We start from the raw sequence: 18,965 nt of genomic DNA on the forward strand, positions 1-18,965 counted from the left end.
TAAAAAGTAAGTGGAAATGTGTGTGCGTCTTATGGAGCGAATGCAGGCTGTGCAGCTATCCCAGAAGTCAGAACAGCAGGAGGGATCGCTGTTTTCGCTGCACAGCGATCCCTCTTGCTGTTCTGGCTTCTGAGATTCAGAATATTTTTTTTCTTGTTTTCCTCCTCCAAAAACTAGGTGCGTCTTATGGTCTGGTGCGTCTTATAGAGCGAAAAATATGGTATATGTGTAAGGTAAAGGGTATTCTTCTGCTATAAGGCTCAAGAGGCATAGCAAGTGACTTTCTGCACTACCAGGGCCATAGTGCTTTTTGTGTATGTGCAGGCATGTTCCATTTGTGGAACTGTGTGGGAGGGGAAGAGATCATTCAGCACCCTCCTCCTTCCCTCTTTTCTTCCCAATGCACTTGCAGAGGCAGCATACAGCAAAACACAAAACATTTTACTGCAGTGTAGAAAACAAAAGAAGAGCCTGGTGGATCAGGCCAGGGGCCTGTTTGGTCCAGCATCCTGTTCTCACTTTGGTCAACCAGATGCCTACGGGAAGCCGCAAAGCAGGATCTGAGAGCAACAGCACGCTCCCCTCCTGGCCGGTCCCCACTGATTCAGGACAAGATAAGCATTTATGTGAAATTAATACTTTTTTAGGGACGCGGGTGGCGCTGTGGGTTAAAGCCTCAGCGCCTAGGGCTTGCTGATCAAGAGGTTGGTGGTTCGAATCCCCGCGGCGGGGTGCGCTCCCGTTCGGTCCCAGCGCCTGCCAACCTAGCAGTTCGAAAGCACCTCCGGGGGCAAGTAGATAAATAGGGACCGCTTACTAGCGGGAAGGTAAACGGCGTTTCCGTGTGCGGCTCTGGCTCGCCAGAGCAGCGATGTCACGCTGGCCACGTGACCCGGAAGTGTCTCTGGACAGCGCTGGCCCCCGGCCTCTTAAGTGAGATGGGCGCACAACCCTAGAGTCTGTCAAGACTGGCCCGTATGGGCAGGGGTACCTTTACCTTTACCTTAATACTTTTTCACCCAGACCAAATGTTTCAGAATCACTGAACCAGCATCAGATTCACCTTCGGTTGATGAAGGCTTTTGGTTGCCACCTAAAAAGTGAGCAAATAAAGCGTATTTGTTCCAGAGTAAATACCTGCCTAAAAGTATCCAGAATGTTGAAGACAGGAAGCAGCTACAGGAAATGTGCCTTTGCTGCAGAACTGGAGAAAATGTGATGGAGACCAGTAGCATCAAAGCCTAGGGGCAGGAAATGGGGAATTAATTGAAGGGTTTAGCCTTGGCATTAAATAAGGCAGAAATTGTCTCTAGAACTTGGATGTTTCCCATTTATCTGTACCGCTTACTGTTCCTATGCCTGTTGAACACCCTCGTTTGCCTCCTCAAGGCAAGCTTTTCACACACCTCAAGAACAATACTGAGAAGTCTCACAAAAATACTTCTGGAAATAAAGAGTCTGGCCCATTTGGCATCCTACCTGCCTGCAAAGGATGGGCAGGTGCAGCCCTGCAATGTTCCTGCTGCTGTTTTTCTTCTAATAGCAACTGTGGTTTTCCACAGCTTCCTGACTGGGCTTCTGCTATGCCTGGTTTGCTATGGGCTTCCAGCATCTAAGAACAGTTTTATCAGCCAAGAGAAACAAGTGGAGAAATGCTCAAGGTGCTTGTGTAGGGAAACATTTACAAGGGCAGCAGGAAACCTGGCAGGCAGGGACATGTTTTCTGCCAGGAGGTGCTATGTTTAACTTGAAATGACTAAATCTCAGTCCACGTGAGAAGTGACCTGCAGGGTTAATGTCCACAAACACAAGAATAAAATTACCCAATCTTGCCTACAAAGAGAAGGGAATTTCACATACGGGATGAGGAACTGATCAATATGTGCTTATTCTCAAACAAAACAATGGGGTGACATTTTTTTACTTGCGAGGTGCAAGAACCAGCTCACAAAACCAATGAAGCGAAACTGCCAATACATGCAGTGGAGCTGGTGGTCCACACAGGCAGGTATACTTCATGGGTGGCATAATTCTTTCCTGTCCTCTTCACTTAGAATGTAACCCTTTGGTTGGGGTCTGGATATTTTCTGTGTTCAGAGAGCATAGCATACTTCTAGTGGCACATAAATATTTTTCAGCACTTATTTTTAGTAATAAAATACTGGGCCAAGAATACCAAGATTCAGAGCTTGGAACAATATAAGATTGTTCATACAAATTAAACTGACTTACATGCCATATTCTTAACCTGTTATTTCCACTTCTGCAGAATTTACTAATGTATTTTCTAATGTGCTTCCATAGTCATGGAAACTAGAAACTAACTTACTTAAAAATCAAAGATTCTCAGAAATACAAATTCTGTCCCAGATACTGGGATTCACTAGGGAGGTCTGCGCACATGAAAAAACGAAGGCAAACAGTCTTCATAGAAGCATCAAATTGCAGAGTTGGAAGGGACCACGAAGGTCATCTAGTCCATCTCCCTGCAATGCAGGAATCTTTTGCCCAATGTGGAGCTTGAACCCACGACCCTGAGATTAAGAGTCTCATGCTCTACTGACTGATCTAGTCAATACTTTGCTTCTTTGTGTGCTCAGGCATGTATGTAAGTATGAATGTACCTTAGCAATGTGTGCTAAGTCAGTAGGCAGCACACCTCTGCTACTTTTCCCTTGTTTCTATCCAAGTCCTCTTGCTCTGAGACTCAAAGAGAAGGTCTGTGGCTTACTGCACCATGGGAAGTCTGCTTTAATAGGATTTAATATAGTGACAACCTTAGGAATAATAAACTCTTGCAAGCAACAAAAATTGTTTAATTCCTAAAGGACAGGCCTGGTTGAACCACTTTTGGCCAGGGGCAATTGGGGGCTTAATATTGTGTATGTAGCAATCTGGGTGAATTGAGAGAGAGGCATTTAAGGGTAATTGCTCAATTTTCTATCCGTGTCAACAGGGAAAATAGGCAGAAGTGGCTGAGCTCAGCACAGTAATAGAGCTGGATGAGATGGAAGATGCCAGGCTGTTAGGTGAATTGGAAAAGTGCTATCTGTTGAGCGTTTCCTGCCCAGAGCTAGGTGCTTCTTCTAAGCTCAGGCTGCTCTGTAGACCTACATAAGGCGGAAAAACAAGGATTTTGAAAGGAGTGGTCCCTGACCCTTCTCTGGGGGTTGAACCCAGTATTTTGCTTTTATTTCCCTTCTTTTTGTAACTGCAGGTAAGTGGTCAGTTCCTGTGTGGGTAGTTCTGGACATCACTAGAGGTTATTCTTCCTTCTTTACAGACTCTTCCCTCTGATTCCCTGTAATATCCAACTTCATCCTTTTCACGAGTGTTCCACTCTCTTATATGCTTTTTGAGAAATAGAGCCAAGAGAATGCCTTTCTTAAAAAGAAAAGTAGAAAGAAAGAAAAGGGATTCTGTTGTTTGGGGTTCAGTTGACCCCAGGAACATAATTATGGGCAGGCAGGCCTGGTACCTCATGTGAGTGGTGTTTTGCCCCAATGCAGCCATTTTGTTATTTTGCAGAAGTCAACGGTGGCCACTCACTTCTCCAGAAGCAATTAAAGCACTGTGCTTGGGAACAGGGTTAGGATAGAAGCAAAACTCCCCCATGACATCAATCTGTGTGTCAGGTATTGGGAGGGGGGAAGGCAGATTTAATGTCCCTGATGAGTCTACAAATTTATTTACAACATTTAATTTCTTATATGTATTTACACATGGAGTCTGTGACAAAATGTTGCACTGTAGAGTGTTTTCAGTGTTCCACTCAGTTGGCCATGCCCCAGTGCCACAACAGGCGAGTGCGTTTGGCTGTTACCAGAAGGCTGGTGGTTCAAGTCCACCCCAGGATTCCTGCATTGCAGGGGGTTGGATCAGGGTCCCTTCCAATTCTACAATTCTAAGATACTCAACCCATTCCCCCTCCCACTTGGTTTTCCTCTTTCCTCCCCAAGTCTTTCAGGATGCTCAGTCCTCATTAGGATGATTTTGGATACACACACACAAGCCCCCCACTGTAAATATTTTGCTGTACTTCTGAAAACTGGATTTCCACCCAAGTCTGCTGATACCATGCACCATCTTATGCATGGATAGTGTCATTTTGCCTATATAAAGACCAGCTCTTCAAGAATTGAGCTTGTGGTTAGGATATATTATTACATTTCTTTCAATCATAGAACTCTATGAGGCATTTTTAGGGTTCAAAGGCAGACTACCATGCAGGTACTATTACAAAGACCCAGGTCTGCTTAGCTTTAGCAGAGCTGCTACCTTAGCTGCCTTCATGCCCTGTTGTGCCTCCTATTTGGAACAAACGGGCAATGACGACTGGTGTTGAGGCGGATGCAAAAGGTTGACCCCTTTCTCTGCCATACCAGTGCCTTGGGGCAGATTTTGTTTGTGCCTTAACTAACTACCTGGTTGCAGTCCCTATTCTGTCTCCTGTAACTACAGCCTGCCCTACTGACAAATGCCTTACTAATAAGTAGCAAGTTTGGGCTTTGGGTCTGGTTTACAGCAGAGCTCAGAACAGGCCACTACGAGCTGAGTCAGTCCTTAAAAATACACAATCAAGTATTATAGCTCCTTTCACTAATCTTAAAAATTGAGATCTCAAGGCGGATAGGAGCCCTTGAGTCGTAAACTACAAGAGTTCTTTGCAAATAACAGAGTCCAAGCTTTGGAGGGGAGCAGGGCAGTATGGCTAAGCAATGAGACTTTTGGTAGAGTTAAGATCCTGAGGTATAGACCTGGGAGGCATTGGAAAGAACTGTGTAGGAAGAACACCGAGCATTGGTGAAATTAAGATGGGAAGTGAGCAAGAAACAAAATGGATGGACTAAGGAATAATCAGGTCAGGTGACAATTGTTTTTGCACCTTTGAATTTGGCCAGCCGCACATTTCTACTAGGGCATGTGCATGACTTTGGATTGCCACCAAAGCTTTGGCCCACACTGTTCTAGACATGGCATTCTGTTTAGCAAGGACTGTAGTTCAGACAGCAGGATGGGCTCGTAATAGCATTAAAGAGCAGTTAGAGAACAAAGGATGTCACCGGAGAGGCAAGCAGTGAGGCTACTTACAAAGAGAGCTGCTACCTTCCTTGACCTAAGGTTGATCAAAGGGAAGAGATGGTGGCTGTAACCCACTTTGAGAAGACTTGTCTTGAAAAACAAGATACCAATTTATTAAATACGTACATGCAATGAAGACATAGTGTGTAGGCACCAGACATTAGTGTGGTGCTGCTCTGTCAGAGTCCCTTTCTTTACACAGGGGCTTAGTGTTTCCCTGGAAAGGCCAAAGTCGTCCAATGCACACTGTTGGAGTAATGGTGATGGGCAATGATAAGCATGCCTGCTTCAGAACGGGCTTTTGGCATGCAATGCTTTCCTGGCACAATTCCGCGAAACCCTAAATATACAGTCCTATTGGCAGCTGTGATTGTTGAGTCCATAAGTGTAGTTGACGGACTAGGTTTACCTAAAAGACCCTTTAAGAAAAAGCTCTTGAAATATGATTACAGAATTGAGACACCATCATTTGAAAGTGCCTGAGGCATGCTTCTTTGAAAATTGCAGCTGTAGAGGGACAGCAAGAGAACCGCATAGCCCTTGATTGTAGCGTTGTTCCCTCAGGACCTGCCCCCCCCCCCCAGTTTCTCATCTGATAGGAGTGAGAAAGAAAGCAGCAGTTAGGCTCTTCGTCTGTCTTATGAAAATCCGATTCCAAGTGGCTGTGATCAAACCCAGTTGGCTGTCAGCTGTGGTGGCCTCATGTGCAGAGAGGGAGGGGCTTCTGAGGAGTTTCTGGATGTGGAAATGTCATGAGTGCTACCGATCAAAGCTGCATTTTTTAATAAATATATATAAGATTTTTTAAATAAAAAAAAACCCTAAGGAACTTAGCATAAAAGAAATGTAGTTTGTCTTGTTTTTGCAGTGGAGCATGAAAGGGATTAAATAGAATCAGACATACCTGCTCCCTAACATAATTCAATGAGAGGCTTATAAGAAACTTCTTTCTTGCCTCATATTAAGGCAAAAATCACCAAACTGGCATTACAGAAGGAAGTTTTCTATTTCTTCCATACCCTGTGCACTCTACTCAATGTGCAAAAGACTAAACTGTAGGATAAAACTGTATAATAATGATCGCCTCTTGAGTTTTGTCTTTTGAAAATGAACGTGGGCAAGAATTACAATGTCACATATATGCGTATTTTGAAAGGATGGAGCAAGCAAAGTAGTTGTGCTGAGCATGAAATGACACACAGATGAACAAGGAGAAGTGTTAAGAAAAGCATTCCTAGGTCAGATAAATGGTCCATCTTGCCAATTCCCCTGTCACCAAAGGCAGTTAGTGCCGCATTCTAGTGAGGAAGTCTATAACACAACATTGGTATGATCTAGTATTGGGCAACGTAACATGTCTGAACAAGTTGGACCTGCAACAAAATGTTGCAGAGTGGAGTTCAGTATGTCTTAAATACAAACAGAAAGCAGATACTGAAGGCAACAGACACGATCCAGTTGTAAACCAATGGGAATAAGATCAATGAACTTAATGAGTAAGGCCTTTTGATTGCTTACGATCAAAATGGTTAAGACACCTGCAGCTCCATTTGTTCATTTCCACCATTGCTATTCTGGCAGTCAGGAGTATAGCCACATTTCTTTTTCGTCTCTCTACGAGTCAATTCACAGGACCAAATTACAGTAGCAACTGAAAAAGTGCAGTTTTGAGTCAATCCATGTTGATTTTGGCACAAGTCACTTGAAGTAAATCTATAATGCACAATGAGAAACCTGCTTAAAGGGGCTGAATGATGGCAGTGAACCTAAGTTGTGGCAGTGAACCTAAGTTGAGTTGCAGGGTGTAGGACGTAGCAGATGAATGAGCACTGAGGTCTGGACTCTTGGTGTTTCCACACTCACAACATGGTGACTTGATCTCTTAGGTTTATTTTATGCATGGAGCTTTGCGTTCCTATGACGATTTCTCCCATCCTTTTCTGGTTTGGCAACACAGATGTTTTGGGGCTGAATATGAGTTCAGATACTCAAGAAGGTGCACTGTAATACATCATAGTTTATTTCTTGCCCCTTATTTTGCTTGTCCTGTGGTAATGCATGTTTTAAAATCCCAAACCTTGTCTGTTTAGTTGGAATTATTTTTTCCAAGACTTTGCTCTTAATTAAAAATCAATTTAATCACTTAGTTTCTCAGTCATTCTTTCAGCTCTGTGAGTGCTTTCTGCTAACTCACAATCTGTTTCAGAGATTTGAACAACTTGTACTCTCTGTAAAATGTCCACAGGGCGCCCCCCCACCCCAATTGCTTACCTTTCCCCCCAATTGCTTACCTTTTTTCACTGTGACAATAAACAACTGATGCCTTTTAAAAAATGGAATTCAAAGAAGCTTCTGATTCACTTATTCATATCCAGTGCATCAGAGATGTTTTCCTGAGTTGGTTTTTTTTTTTTGGGAGGAGGGGGGGTTTGTAACCAAAAACATTTGGGACACAGCACAAATGCTAAAGATACTTACTTATATTAGAGTCTAACAAAATAAAAGATTGGGACTTTTGAAAATTATTTTTTAGAATTTGCTCTATGACAGTGAATTCCAGGCATATTTTGTACATTAGCATACTAAAGTCCAGGATTTTGCTGATATATTGGCTTGTATGAGTATACAGCTTGATTTAGTTGCAGGAAAATATAATATGTAACATGTTTGTTGTTTCACATCATTAAAATTAAACAAAAATGCATTTATTTTTAAAGCATGCCTTTTAGTCTTTTAATGGCATTTTATTGCATTTTTTGCATTGATGGCATTTGTTGACATTTTCTGGTGTTGTTTAATTAATGGGGATATACCTTTATTTTGATTTTTGGTTTATAGGCACTTCAGTAGCAGCTTCATTATTCATTCCCCCCCCCCCCAAACTGGTATCCTATCTTTTGTAAGGTAAATGATACTGTATTTGAGAGTATAGACACATTTTTGGCTTCAGAAATATTGCATTTAGTTATATTAGTACAGCATCCTGTTCTCCGGTGCTCCAGTTGTTGTTACTGTTTGGACCAATTTGTGTATATCACTTGGTGATAGATGAGAAATTGCTTTTTGTTACCTACAGCTCAGAACTAGCTGCTCCAGAAAGTAATAATTTATGGCATCTACAGATGTAATCTTTGCATCACGCCCTCAGGCAACATTTATACAATTAATATGAGGACAACTGAAATCTGTTCCGTGTATTTTCTTTTTTAGCATCTACAGGCAGTTACATTCCACAATTGTTATCAGTACGATGTGCAAATGGCCAATCACAAATTTTCACATATTTGTTTATTAAGGCAGAGTTGCTGGGGGTGGGGTGGGGGAATTAACTGGTTCCAGAATCTGAGCCTTTAACATACACAACTATTTGGCACAGAAGCATGAGCAAAGTGATCCTGTATACACTACTTCATGTTGGGACAAGAGATACACAGCAGCTACACCAGTGGAATGACCATATAGCCAAATTCATGCTCAGCCTAGGAGAGAAGGCGGAAAACAGCAGGGGGAAAGAACTAAAACAGAAAAACAGCATGGATTCCTGCAACAACCCTGCCAGTGTCCACCAATCATGCGCAAACACATACTAGCCAGTATGTAAAAGTCTCTGAAAAGGTCTGTCAGTGTTTGTAAAAAAAAAGAAAATGTTTTGACCTCGCTTTGTCGCCTCAGCCTGGTCCTCAGACCCTTGTCGGCATAAAAGAGTCCACGAGAAGAGTATCCTTGCAGAGTACTTTCTGCTTTTATTCTTAGAAGTCTTTCTGCAAAAGCGACTGACCAACTACACACACATCACCACTACCAGCTTTTACTTACTAACCAACCAACCCAACAACAAACTAACATTTCTCACTCTATATATACAACCCGGTGCAGGCCACTGACTCATGCTGACCCAGCTTTTTAAGCAATAAAGAAACAGCGGCCAATTTTTAGCTGTGACAAGGTCTAGAACCTTTTTCCTGTTGAAATGTGGGACGTGGTACCACCATCCAAAGCCCACTGCGATATGTTTGTGAGACATTTTAAGAATAATTGCATCCTCTAGGACTTCAACTCCACCTTTTACAGCAGGTGAATCTAGTGAAATATATGGAATGCAATCTTGTCATTGGATGAGTCTCAGTTGATTGATTGATTGATTGATTGCTTGATTTTAGATCCCACCTTTTCTCCAAGGAGCTCAAGGTAGCATCCACGGGTCTCCCCCTCTCCATTTAATCCTCACAACAACCCTGTTAGGCTGAGAGGCCTTGACTAGCCCAAGGTTACCAAGTGGCCTCAGGAAGGTGATCAATGTCTCTTTAAGAGATGGGGTGATCTTCAGGTACCTGCAAGGGACATTAGCAAAACTGTTCCTGACGAAGCCTTCCCTAGGACCTAGAAGGTACCCATCATTTTAGCCCAGTGGCGTATGTCCCTTCCTGGCTAAGGTGTGGCCAACCAGATTCAGACTCTATTAAGCTGATTTTTTTGGGGTACATTTCAGTCAGGATTCAGGCCAGGTTTAGCACAGATACTGCGTCAGAAGAGAGACAGAAGAATGTGGCGCTACTGAATCTCAGCGGCTTTTAATGCCATTGAACATTGTGGCTTTCTGGAGCGAATGGCTGAGTGGGGAGCATCCAGCCTTTGAAGGCTGTTGAGCAGGGCTCCCTTCTTATGATCTTATATGAATGTTCAGTATGAATGAATCTAAATGGCTAGATGTTGACTGCCCTATGGATGGGAGGCGCACAAATGTTGCCCCCATGTTTGAGAAAGGGAAAAAAGAAGACCCAGGTAACTACCAAGTGGTGAGATGACCCTTGAGGTCCTTTCCAACTCTACAAATCTATTTAAAAGGATAGCCAAGAAGTCATTCAAAGTGAGTTCACCCACATTTTTTTTCTCTCTCTGGAATATTCTCAACACAGAGGCAATAGTGCAACAATTATTTTACTATACTGTATAGTGGAAGGGAAGTCAACCTTGCTGCGGGGGGGGGGGGGGTGTTTGCTACTTCCTTGTCTCTCCCACCCCAAATCAGAACAGGCAACCAAATATCAAGGTTTAGATGATTTAAGAGACAATAAAATGCAGCTTGCTTTTGTTTTCTCCTAAAATTATGGCCTTTATAAAGTGGTGTTCTTTGGCACTACATAGCATAGGGCAAGGGCTATGATGGTGATGAGATCATCCTAAAGCTTCTTAGATAATTTCTGGCTGTAGTCAGCATGTTGGCACAGTTGCAGCTGTTCGTAAATGCTTTCAGGAAGTTGGACAGCCCCCTTTTTTGTTTTTCCTTGCTATCTCCATATTTTTTAGGGCTATGACTTTCCTTTTAATGACAAGGTTTGAAACCCACTTCACTGTGAATGGCATCACCAATGGCTAGTGTGACCTGATGCTGGAAGAGTAAATTGTAACCCTCCAGCATCTATGCCCTGGCCAGTGGTCCAGAGAGGCTATACATGCCTCATTGGTTTGCTTATTACCCTCAAAGAAAAGAGAACTCAATCTTGTTTGTGTGTTCCACAGAAGCTGCCTCCATTCCTTGTTCCTTGCATTTTTTTTGAAGACTCTAGCCTGTTGCTTTCCACTTCTCTATTTTTATTCCTCCTTTTTCTATTTAGAGGGAAAAATTATCGAATTGAGATGCACTAATTAAAGCCATTTTCTGGTATTTGGTTACTGGCGTGTTTGATGTCTCTCTGACAAGACCATGAAATGCATGGGGTGTCCACAGGGACAGAATTTGCTGAACATGGTGCTTTGTAAATGCGGGGACACAGTGTCGCAGCAGCTCATGAATATGAAACGCCCATGATGCTACCTCAGTGGACTCGAGAACACAGATGAATCCTGTCATGTGCTAAATGAGACCAATTTCTTTCACTTAACTTCATCTTCAATCAGATACCTTCTTCCATTTGCCTGTTTAAAATTCCCTAAACGTGATGCAGAAGGTAACAGCATTCAGTAAAACAAAGTTTTGCAGCAGCAGAGAAATTAGAATTGTGTCTGGCTGAAGTTTTCTTCTGTTAAAATATAAAACTTAGCTCACTTCCTTTGCGTTTAAAGCCTCTCATAGTGCTGTGCACAAAACAGGGAGGACCCAGAGAGCTGGCCTTCAAAACCTCACTTTTCTACATGCCCTGCTCTTATATAGTTTTGTATGTACACAGCTCTAGAGGTGTGCATTCTTGCATTCTTTGGATACAGCAACTAACTAGGATTATACTTGGAGGAGTTCCCATGCTGAATTGCTTATTGAAAATGGCAGGTCAATAAATGGGAACATAGCGTGGCACAGCACAGCAGAGAGCATTATTTTAGGGCTTTGGATAATTCCTGAGAACAAACTAGGTCAGTGTTTTTCAGTTGTAGGATTCCCAGGGAAACTCAATCCACCAATTTCTTTTTACTCTTTCTGCAGCATTGTTCCCTGCTTCTCATGTGGCTCCTTTCTAGAGTCTAGCATCACTATTTGAGAATGTGGGATTTCAACTAAAGAAATTCCCATGTTGAAATTTCCCACCCATAGAGACTCATTTCCCTAGCTGAGATGCACTCCATCAGGCATCTCTTCTTCTGCCTTCAGAAACTTGTGAATTTTCATATGACAACAATTGGGAACATTGGGGATACAGTTACTGGTCAACAGGCCAAGAGTTGCCTGAGGCAGACTGCTTGGCAGGGCCAGTGGTTTCAGGGAGTACCTGCGTGAGTTACTATAAAGATTTTGGAAGCAAATGCTTCTAAATGAAATGAAACTAAATGGGGGGGGGGGCAGATTTCTTGTATTTGATCAGCATCTCTGGTGATATGCATCTTGTACTGTTCTCTGTATGCTCTTATCTGAACTATGTGGATTAATCTGTAGGGAACTAATTTATGAAGGTACTTCACCCTTGAGAAATGTTTATTAGATTTATCATTTTATTCTAACAGGAATAGGTTCTATACGTTTTCACTAAAACCCCTTGCAAAGAATAAGGCTGATTTTTAAATGCTGTACTTGTGAAAGCCTCTAAATGTAACTTTTGAGCTGCCGAACAGCTCTTTATTGCTAAAGCTTTACCAGCCCTATATCTGATAACACAGGGGTAGAGAACTTGATCTGACTGGTGGGCCACTATTGGCAGGTGGGCAGGGCTGTCCAGCTGTCAATCACCTGACATCTTCCTTAAGTTTCAAAGAATTTGAAGTGTACTCTAAGTGCACTCCCGATTCTTGCAGGCACTGCTTGAATTCAAGCCATAGCTGCAAATATTATTGTCAAATGAAGGGACTTCATTTGGGAGCTTCTAAGTGGAACCAGTCCCAGTGGGGACAAATTTAAGAGGTGTCCAGTGCAAAAACTGCTTGCAGTGGAACAATCAGGTGGGGATCCTAAGGCTCCCAACTGTTCCTCTGCAGCCAAGGCTTTACCTACCCGACCCCTGCTATCATATGGCAGCCGGTATGGGGTGAGTTAGTGTGGCTCTGGAAAATGGCCTGGCAGACCTAATCTGACTTGTGGGCAAGAGGTTCCCCAAGTAATAATGCAGGATAATAATGCCCTTTTTCCTGCACATTTAGATCTTTTAAAAAAATATCATACAGGATTATATTTATGTGTGGTTTTTTCCAATGAACAAGATGAATAAGTTAAAAGACATAAGCTTTACCTGAAAGAAATACACTGTACTTAGAAGCCTTCCCTAAAAGAAATAAGCCTTACTTAGTTTAATGTTCTTTGCGCCTCATCATTCTTGGTATTTCCTCTTGATTTCATGATTCTGATCCTCTGGTTTCTTAATTGCAATAAGCATTTTCAGCCTGGCAAAATGTGAGTTAACAGCACATAGTGAAATCAGTTTGGCCTTGGCTGGCTGCCAATTTCAAGTAAGTATGATATTCAGTGTATGCTGCAGAACTTGCCATACTAAATGGGTTGCATGAAGGGTTCCCAAGTAATACCTTTAATCTATGTTTTCTGAATAACTGCTGAGCTTCTTGCGCTCAGAAAGTGGTACTTGAAAGGCAGGTTTCTCTGAGCAAGAACCAGCTCCTAAAAGGGAATTGACTATGCAAAACCTTTGACAGGCCACCAGATCCTTACAGATTCAGGTCTTAGATTTGTTTCCATCTTATCTTTCACCACTTTTTATTTATCTGTCATTCTCTTGTGGCCTGCTCAGCCAGAGCCTCTGCTGTGAAATAAGCTTATGCAAATCTTCCATGAGCATTGACCAGCCTTCCTGTGATACGGCACTGAGGAGAAAGCCACAGAGTATCTCTGTGCTGTTTGGCACAAAGATGGCACCTCCAGTGCTCTGGTTCCTCTTTATCCAAGTTGCTGTGAGCTGAAAGCTGCTCCGTTGAAGGCAACAGGTCCTTGAGTGGTTGGGGAGCTGGAAAGCACAACTCTGCAGAGATTGTCCAAGCTGTCACCGTCTCTTGCTTTCGCTTGGCTCTGGCTTCAGTCTCGGTTTCATTCAGCCCCTTCACCAGGCAGCCAATTAGAAAGAAATCCCACTGTGTGGGTTGCTCCAAACAGCCCTCTTGTCAAGAGTCCGGGCTAACCCTTGCCCTGCTGCAGATGGACCAGCACTTCCTCCGCCAGGGTCAGGGAAGCCTGCAGGGATGCTGAGCGGATAGGAAGATGGGACCTGTGCACTTCGGAACTGGGAGAGGGCTATAAGGGGAAACACATATTTTTTTAAAGACCCAGTCCTGGACCCCAGACTCCACAGGCAGGGCGCCTTTCCAGCTCTTGAATATTCATTTCAGCCTGGGCTGCAGACTGGACTGAGCTGGAAACAGTCAAATGCTTAGTTAGAAAAGCACAGTTGTGGATAAAATTGGAAGCAGCCTGTTCACTGCCAAGGCGCCATCTCCCTTTCATTTCAGGCAGTGGAGTAAAGGATCACAGTAGAGCTTTGCCAGCCAGTTTCCTGAGGATTGTATGACTCTGGAACCACTTTCAGAATCAGAACAAGTCAGGGATGGCCAGCTTCTTAAAACCAGAGGAGGTGCATACTTTAGAGCTCAGCTGCTCAAGGGCTACTTCACTGGAAATGCAGTGTTTATGGGGTATTTCATCATACCAGGGTGGCCAAAATGTCTGGCATTGAAAAAGAAAAATGAAATCCACTATTCAAATTCAAAATTAGAATGCAGTGAAACCAAGTCTAGTGTGAACTCTCCAGAGCTGCAGATAGTCAACACATTCTGGTCGGCTGGATGCTGCTTGCAGGCAGCTGGCTGGCCAGTTTGGGGAAGGGCCACTGGCTCAGCAGTAGAGTACATGCTTTGCGTGCGGAAAGTCACAGGTTCAATCCCTGGCATCTCCAGGTAGGACTGGCAAAGATCTCTTCTGAAATCCTTGAGAGTAACTGCCAGTCAATGTAGAGAGAACTGAGCTGGGTGGACACAGGCAGGTACTTGCATAGAACTATAAATATTTGCCTGGGGGGAAATATAACTAATTTCACTCTCGCTGTCCTGAGAGACAGCCTTATTCACAAAAGATTGAGCCATGTATGTAGGCAAAGCCTGAGGAAGCTTCTTGTCACTTGAAGCACAGCAGTTTGAATTGTCGCATAAATAGAATAGAGATAAAGTAGCCCACCTAGGAGATGGAAAACTCTGATCCTAAACCTAAACCAGGTATTTTTTTGGGAGAAAAAAAGGCTAAGGAGTAAACCCTACACAAATCCGAAGTGGAATCTCTAAGGCAGTTGGATGGCGCCTTGTATGCCTCCTTCTGGCAACTCCTGCAGCCAAGCTGGTGACAAATATATTGCTGTGTTTTCCTTTGGACCACACCAGCAAGACTGAGTGGGGAGGGTCTAGGCAGCCCAGGACCTCCATATACATTACCCAGGCTTGCGCCCCAGGGAGGTTACTTCAGTGCTGCTAATTCAGCAGTTTGACTTCACCCCCAGAGGTGCACTCCATTGTCCCTTGAGACAGATGGATGCCAGCAACAAGACAGAGATAATCCCGATCATCTTCTATTTGCTGTCTGAGCTCATATGTTTTGCCACATGACTGCAAGAACATTACTCTGGGTAGTCTTTGGCAGTTTGCCATAACAGTCAGGCTATCCCTCAATCTTCACAGAGAGCCTTTTGCTTTTCATTCTTTCTTGGGATCTGTATACTCTTCCCACTGGAGCACAAATCCATCCATTTAATTTTAAAGAGGGTGCAGCAGCCACATAGGCATTTACCCTGCAATGTGGGTCTCTGGTGTTTTCAGAGATACATTGTACGAACATACCAAGCTGCTTTACACTGGTGTCCATTGGTTCATCTACACAAGGATTGTCCACTCTTGTCAACTGCTCTCTGGGATCTTAGGCAGAGGTCTTCTCCGCCATCTGCTACATGATCCTTTTAACTGGAGGCGCCAGGAAGTGATCCTGGACATTTTGTGTGCAAAGCATGAGCTGTAACACTGAGCTATGACCCCTCCACGTTACTTTCACACTGAGAAAACTAGGGAAAGTTTTGGTAGTTCTGCAGCCTTATGTCTCCTCCATCCCTTGCAGATATCCCAGTGATCCCTGACTTGGAGGAGGTACAAGAGGAAGACTTTGCCATGCAGGTTGCAGCCCCACCCAGGTAACAGCAAGATCACAGCTGCCATGCAATTCCTTGTGCTGAACTGGTAGTCATAAGTGGACCCCACTCATTCGGATTTTGTTGTGATTTGCTTGAGCAGTTACATGGTGTTGCTATGAATAACAGGTGGTTATGATAAACTCTGTTGTTTTCATATGGAGAGCGAGAACAGCTGCTATGGACTCTGAATATGTGTGTCAACCCCAAAAATACAAACTTTTTATTAAGACCAGGTCTGTATTTATGGCAGCTGCTTTATTTATTCATAATATTTCTTAACTGCCCTTCATCCTAAGATCTCAAGGCAGGTTACAACTAAGGAATATACAATAATAAAGCAAGTAAACCCATTCCAAGTGGAACATATGGATTCTGGTGAGAGGTGTGGGGTGCTCTAATTTGGTTCCTTGCTGTCCCCAATTGCAGCGTTCAGGTGAACAGAGTGCTGACCTACCGTGACCTGGACAATGACCTCATGAAGTATGCTGCTTTCCAAACTTTGGTGAGTGCAGGCAGTTAGAAATCTATATTCCCAGAAACCCCAGGTTTTTCACAGTGAGATTGTTGTGGCAGTGCAACATGTGAATAAGGTGAGCATTCTACTGACAGCGCCATTCTGGAACACAAGAGGTTAAGTACCTGTTTGGCAGATCTGCATGGTATATGCTCTGCAGTGTCTGCTAAGGCATCTTTGGATGTTCCTCTTCACTTCCCACTTTAGTGATCTTTACTTAAATCCAGTGTCCATCCCTTGGTTGTAATTTCTTTGGTGGAGCTCCCTTCCCTCCAGAAGGAATAAGCACACTCTGTTTTATACTTTGAGCCAAGGCTCAGCATGCGGATAACTCTGGAGAATTAGAAAGCTCTCATGCAGTTCTAGCTACAGAGCCTTCCCAAGGTGAAAAGGCTTTTCCAGATGGTAGAGTGCCAAAATTTCTCTTTGGGTTGGTTTTCTCATCCAGAGGCTGATGCGTTTGAACAGCTTTGCTCCATTAGTGGCAATGTAAGTTATCCAGAAGCAGGACAGATGTGTGCAACATGTGTGTTTCCGTTATTGTTCTTGGATCTGAATTACGTTTTTATGCGCTCCCACAGGATGGAGAGGTTGACCTGAAGTTGCTCAGTAAGGTTCTAGCTCCAGAACAGGATGTACGAGAGGTGAGTTTGCTCTGGGCCAAGAGGAGAACTAGACCATTATTTCTGCTCAGCAGGAACAGGAACATAGGAAGCTGCCTTAAACCAAGTCAGACCATTGGTCCATCTAGCTCAGTGTTGTCTGCTCTGACTTGCAGCTGCTCTGCAGGGTTTCAGTCTTTTCCAGTCCTACCTGGAAATGCCAGGGATTGATTCTGGGTCCTTCTCCATGCAGAACATGTACTTCTTCTTTTTCTGTTTGCTGCAATCCTCTCCTGTTGGCAGTTTTCTACCCATACAGTCGTACCTTGATTGTCAAACGCCCTGGTACTCGTACGTTTCGGCTCCCAAATGATCAAAACCTGGAAGTGAGTGTTCTGGTTTTTGAACTTTCTTTTGGAAGCCAAACGTCCGATGCAGCTTCCACTATTGTTTCTGGCACGCCTTTGCAATCGGAAGCTGTGCTTTGGTTTCTGAATGTTTCGGAAGTTGAACGGATTTCCGGAATGCATTCTGTTCGAAAACCAAGGTACAACTGTTCTTAACAATGCAAGCTTCCTGTTCTTGGGATTGTGGACTATTCTTTAAAAATAAATCTATACTGGTTATCTATCAACATATCTATCTACCCTAAAGGCCCAATTAGAACATTGTGCCAAACGAACAATGCAGCAAGTGTTTGTGTATATAGGAGGAGGAGACAATCTTTTAGATATCCTGGTTCCAAGCTATGTAGGACTTTGCACACCAGTACCAGCAGCTTGGACTTGGTCCTGTAACCAGTTGGCGGCCAGTGCAAGTCTTTCAGCAGCAGTATAATGTGATGGCAAGATCCTGCCACAGTGAGCTGTCAAGCCACTGAATTTTTGTATTAACTGCAGCTTCCAGGACAGTCTCAAAGGCAGCCCTGCATAGAGCACATTACAGTAATCCAATCAAAATTAACAGTGCATGAACAACAGCTGTCAGACTATCCCAATCCAGAAATGGCTATAACTAAAGTTGGTAAAAGGCACTCCTGGCCACTGAGGTCAGCTGGCCCTCTAGCCCCTTGCCCTAACTCTCCTTATGACCACTCCCCGTGGCTTCATGTAGATGTTAAATAGCATTGGGGACAGGATAGTACCCTGCAGCCCCCCAAAAAACAATTGCCATGGGGCTTGTAAAATAATTGCCCAGCACTATTCTCTGAAACCAGCCTTGGAGGTAGGAACTGAAGCACTGTGTAGCAGTGACCCCAGTGCTCATCTCATGGAGACAGTTCAGGAAGATACAATGGCCATTGGTATGAAAAGCTGCTGAGAGATCAAGAACAACAGGCTCTTCCTCCCCCGTCCTTCTCTCGATAAAGGTCATCCATCAGGGCGACCAAAGTCAATTCAGTCATATAACCTGTCCAAACCCCTGTTTGGAATAAGTCCTAGAGGACTTGCAATTCCTGTGATCATATATACAGTATAATTGGCAGTGATATATAAAATGGTGGCACTGCAAGTGGTATGGATTAAAACACACACTGTCAAACCTTCAGGCTTTCTAGCAGAGTTTGGGTTACTGCTATGAAGTAGCTTTTAGACAAGACATGGCATTCTTTCCGCCATTTGGACTGTGTTGCAATGCTTTGGGACATTTTCCCACTTAGTATTTCTTTTCTTTTTTTGGCAGGATGATATCAGCTGGGACTGGAATCATCTCTACACAGAGGTGGCCTCGGAGCTTCTGAGCGAGTGGGAGTCGGGGCAGGCCGAAAAGGAAGAGACCATCGCTCCAGTTAAGAACGCTTGAGCCTTGGCTGTTGAGCTTTGAGAGTCAGGAGTGCCTCCTTTGCTAACCAGGCACAGCTGCCAACCACACCAGCACCACGACAGATTACTAATGCATTATATTTTGAATCCATGCTTTGTATCTGAGGAATCATTTTAGTCCCCTTAATAAACTTGTTTAATAGAGCTCAGCAGGAGTTTTGTTCATGGTGTGTTTGCAAGGGCTCCAACCTCGTCAGTTAATCAGTTTAATTGGTTAAAAAGAGTATTACTATTACAGTATTAGTACAATCTGATCAAGATGATGAATAAAAATGCTTATAAAAACAAGATCTTGTCAAAGCTTACCACTTTGCAACAAACATAGAACTCTTAAGAACGACCATTTCTC

The 18,965-nt window shown here is 43.5% G+C and overlaps 2 protein-coding genes and 2 long non-coding RNA genes across 5 annotated transcripts in view; 2 read left to right on the forward strand and 2 right to left on the reverse strand.

The window, feature by feature from the left end:
- The window catches only part of IFT43 (intraflagellar transport 43), a 44,479-nt gene extending 25,714 nt beyond the window's left edge, over positions 1 to 18,765 (forward strand). The window contains exons 6-9 of the mRNA XM_083448851.1: positions 15,605 to 15,677; positions 16,104 to 16,179; positions 16,773 to 16,835; positions 18,477 to 18,765. Of these exons, the coding sequence (XP_083304977.1) occupies positions 15,605 to 15,677; positions 16,104 to 16,179; positions 16,773 to 16,835; positions 18,477 to 18,596 (332 nt within the window). The 3' untranslated portion in view covers positions 18,597 to 18,765. The remainder of the gene's footprint in view (positions 1 to 15,604; positions 15,678 to 16,103; positions 16,180 to 16,772; positions 16,836 to 18,476) is intronic.
- The window catches only part of LOC310681474, a 360,526-nt gene that overhangs the window by 173,355 nt on the left and 168,206 nt on the right, over positions 1 to 18,965 (reverse strand). The gene's annotated exons all lie outside the window — the stretch shown is intronic.
- The window catches only part of LOC310681316 (uncharacterized protein), a 61,416-nt gene that overhangs the window by 23,493 nt on the left and 18,958 nt on the right, over positions 1 to 18,965 (reverse strand). The window contains exon 5 of one of the 2 annotated variants that reach the window (XR_014513221.1): positions 8,696 to 13,840. The exons of the other annotated variant lie outside the window; for it this stretch is intronic. The gene's annotated coding sequence lies outside the window, so the exon portion shown is untranslated. Of the gene's footprint in view, positions 1 to 8,695; positions 13,841 to 18,965 lie in introns of those variants that run through there. 2 annotated transcript variants of the gene reach the window in all.
- Positions 7,413 to 14,234, forward strand: LOC310681516. The gene is made up of 2 exons (XR_014513369.1): positions 7,413 to 8,697; positions 9,029 to 14,234. It is a non-coding gene; the product is annotated as an uncharacterized lncRNA (long non-coding RNA).

The sequence above is a fragment of the Podarcis tiliguerta genome, assembly GCF_965153285.1.
Source record: "Podarcis tiliguerta genome assembly, chromosome: 1".
NCBI lineage: Eukaryota > Metazoa > Chordata > Lepidosauria > Squamata > Lacertidae > Podarcis > Podarcis tiliguerta.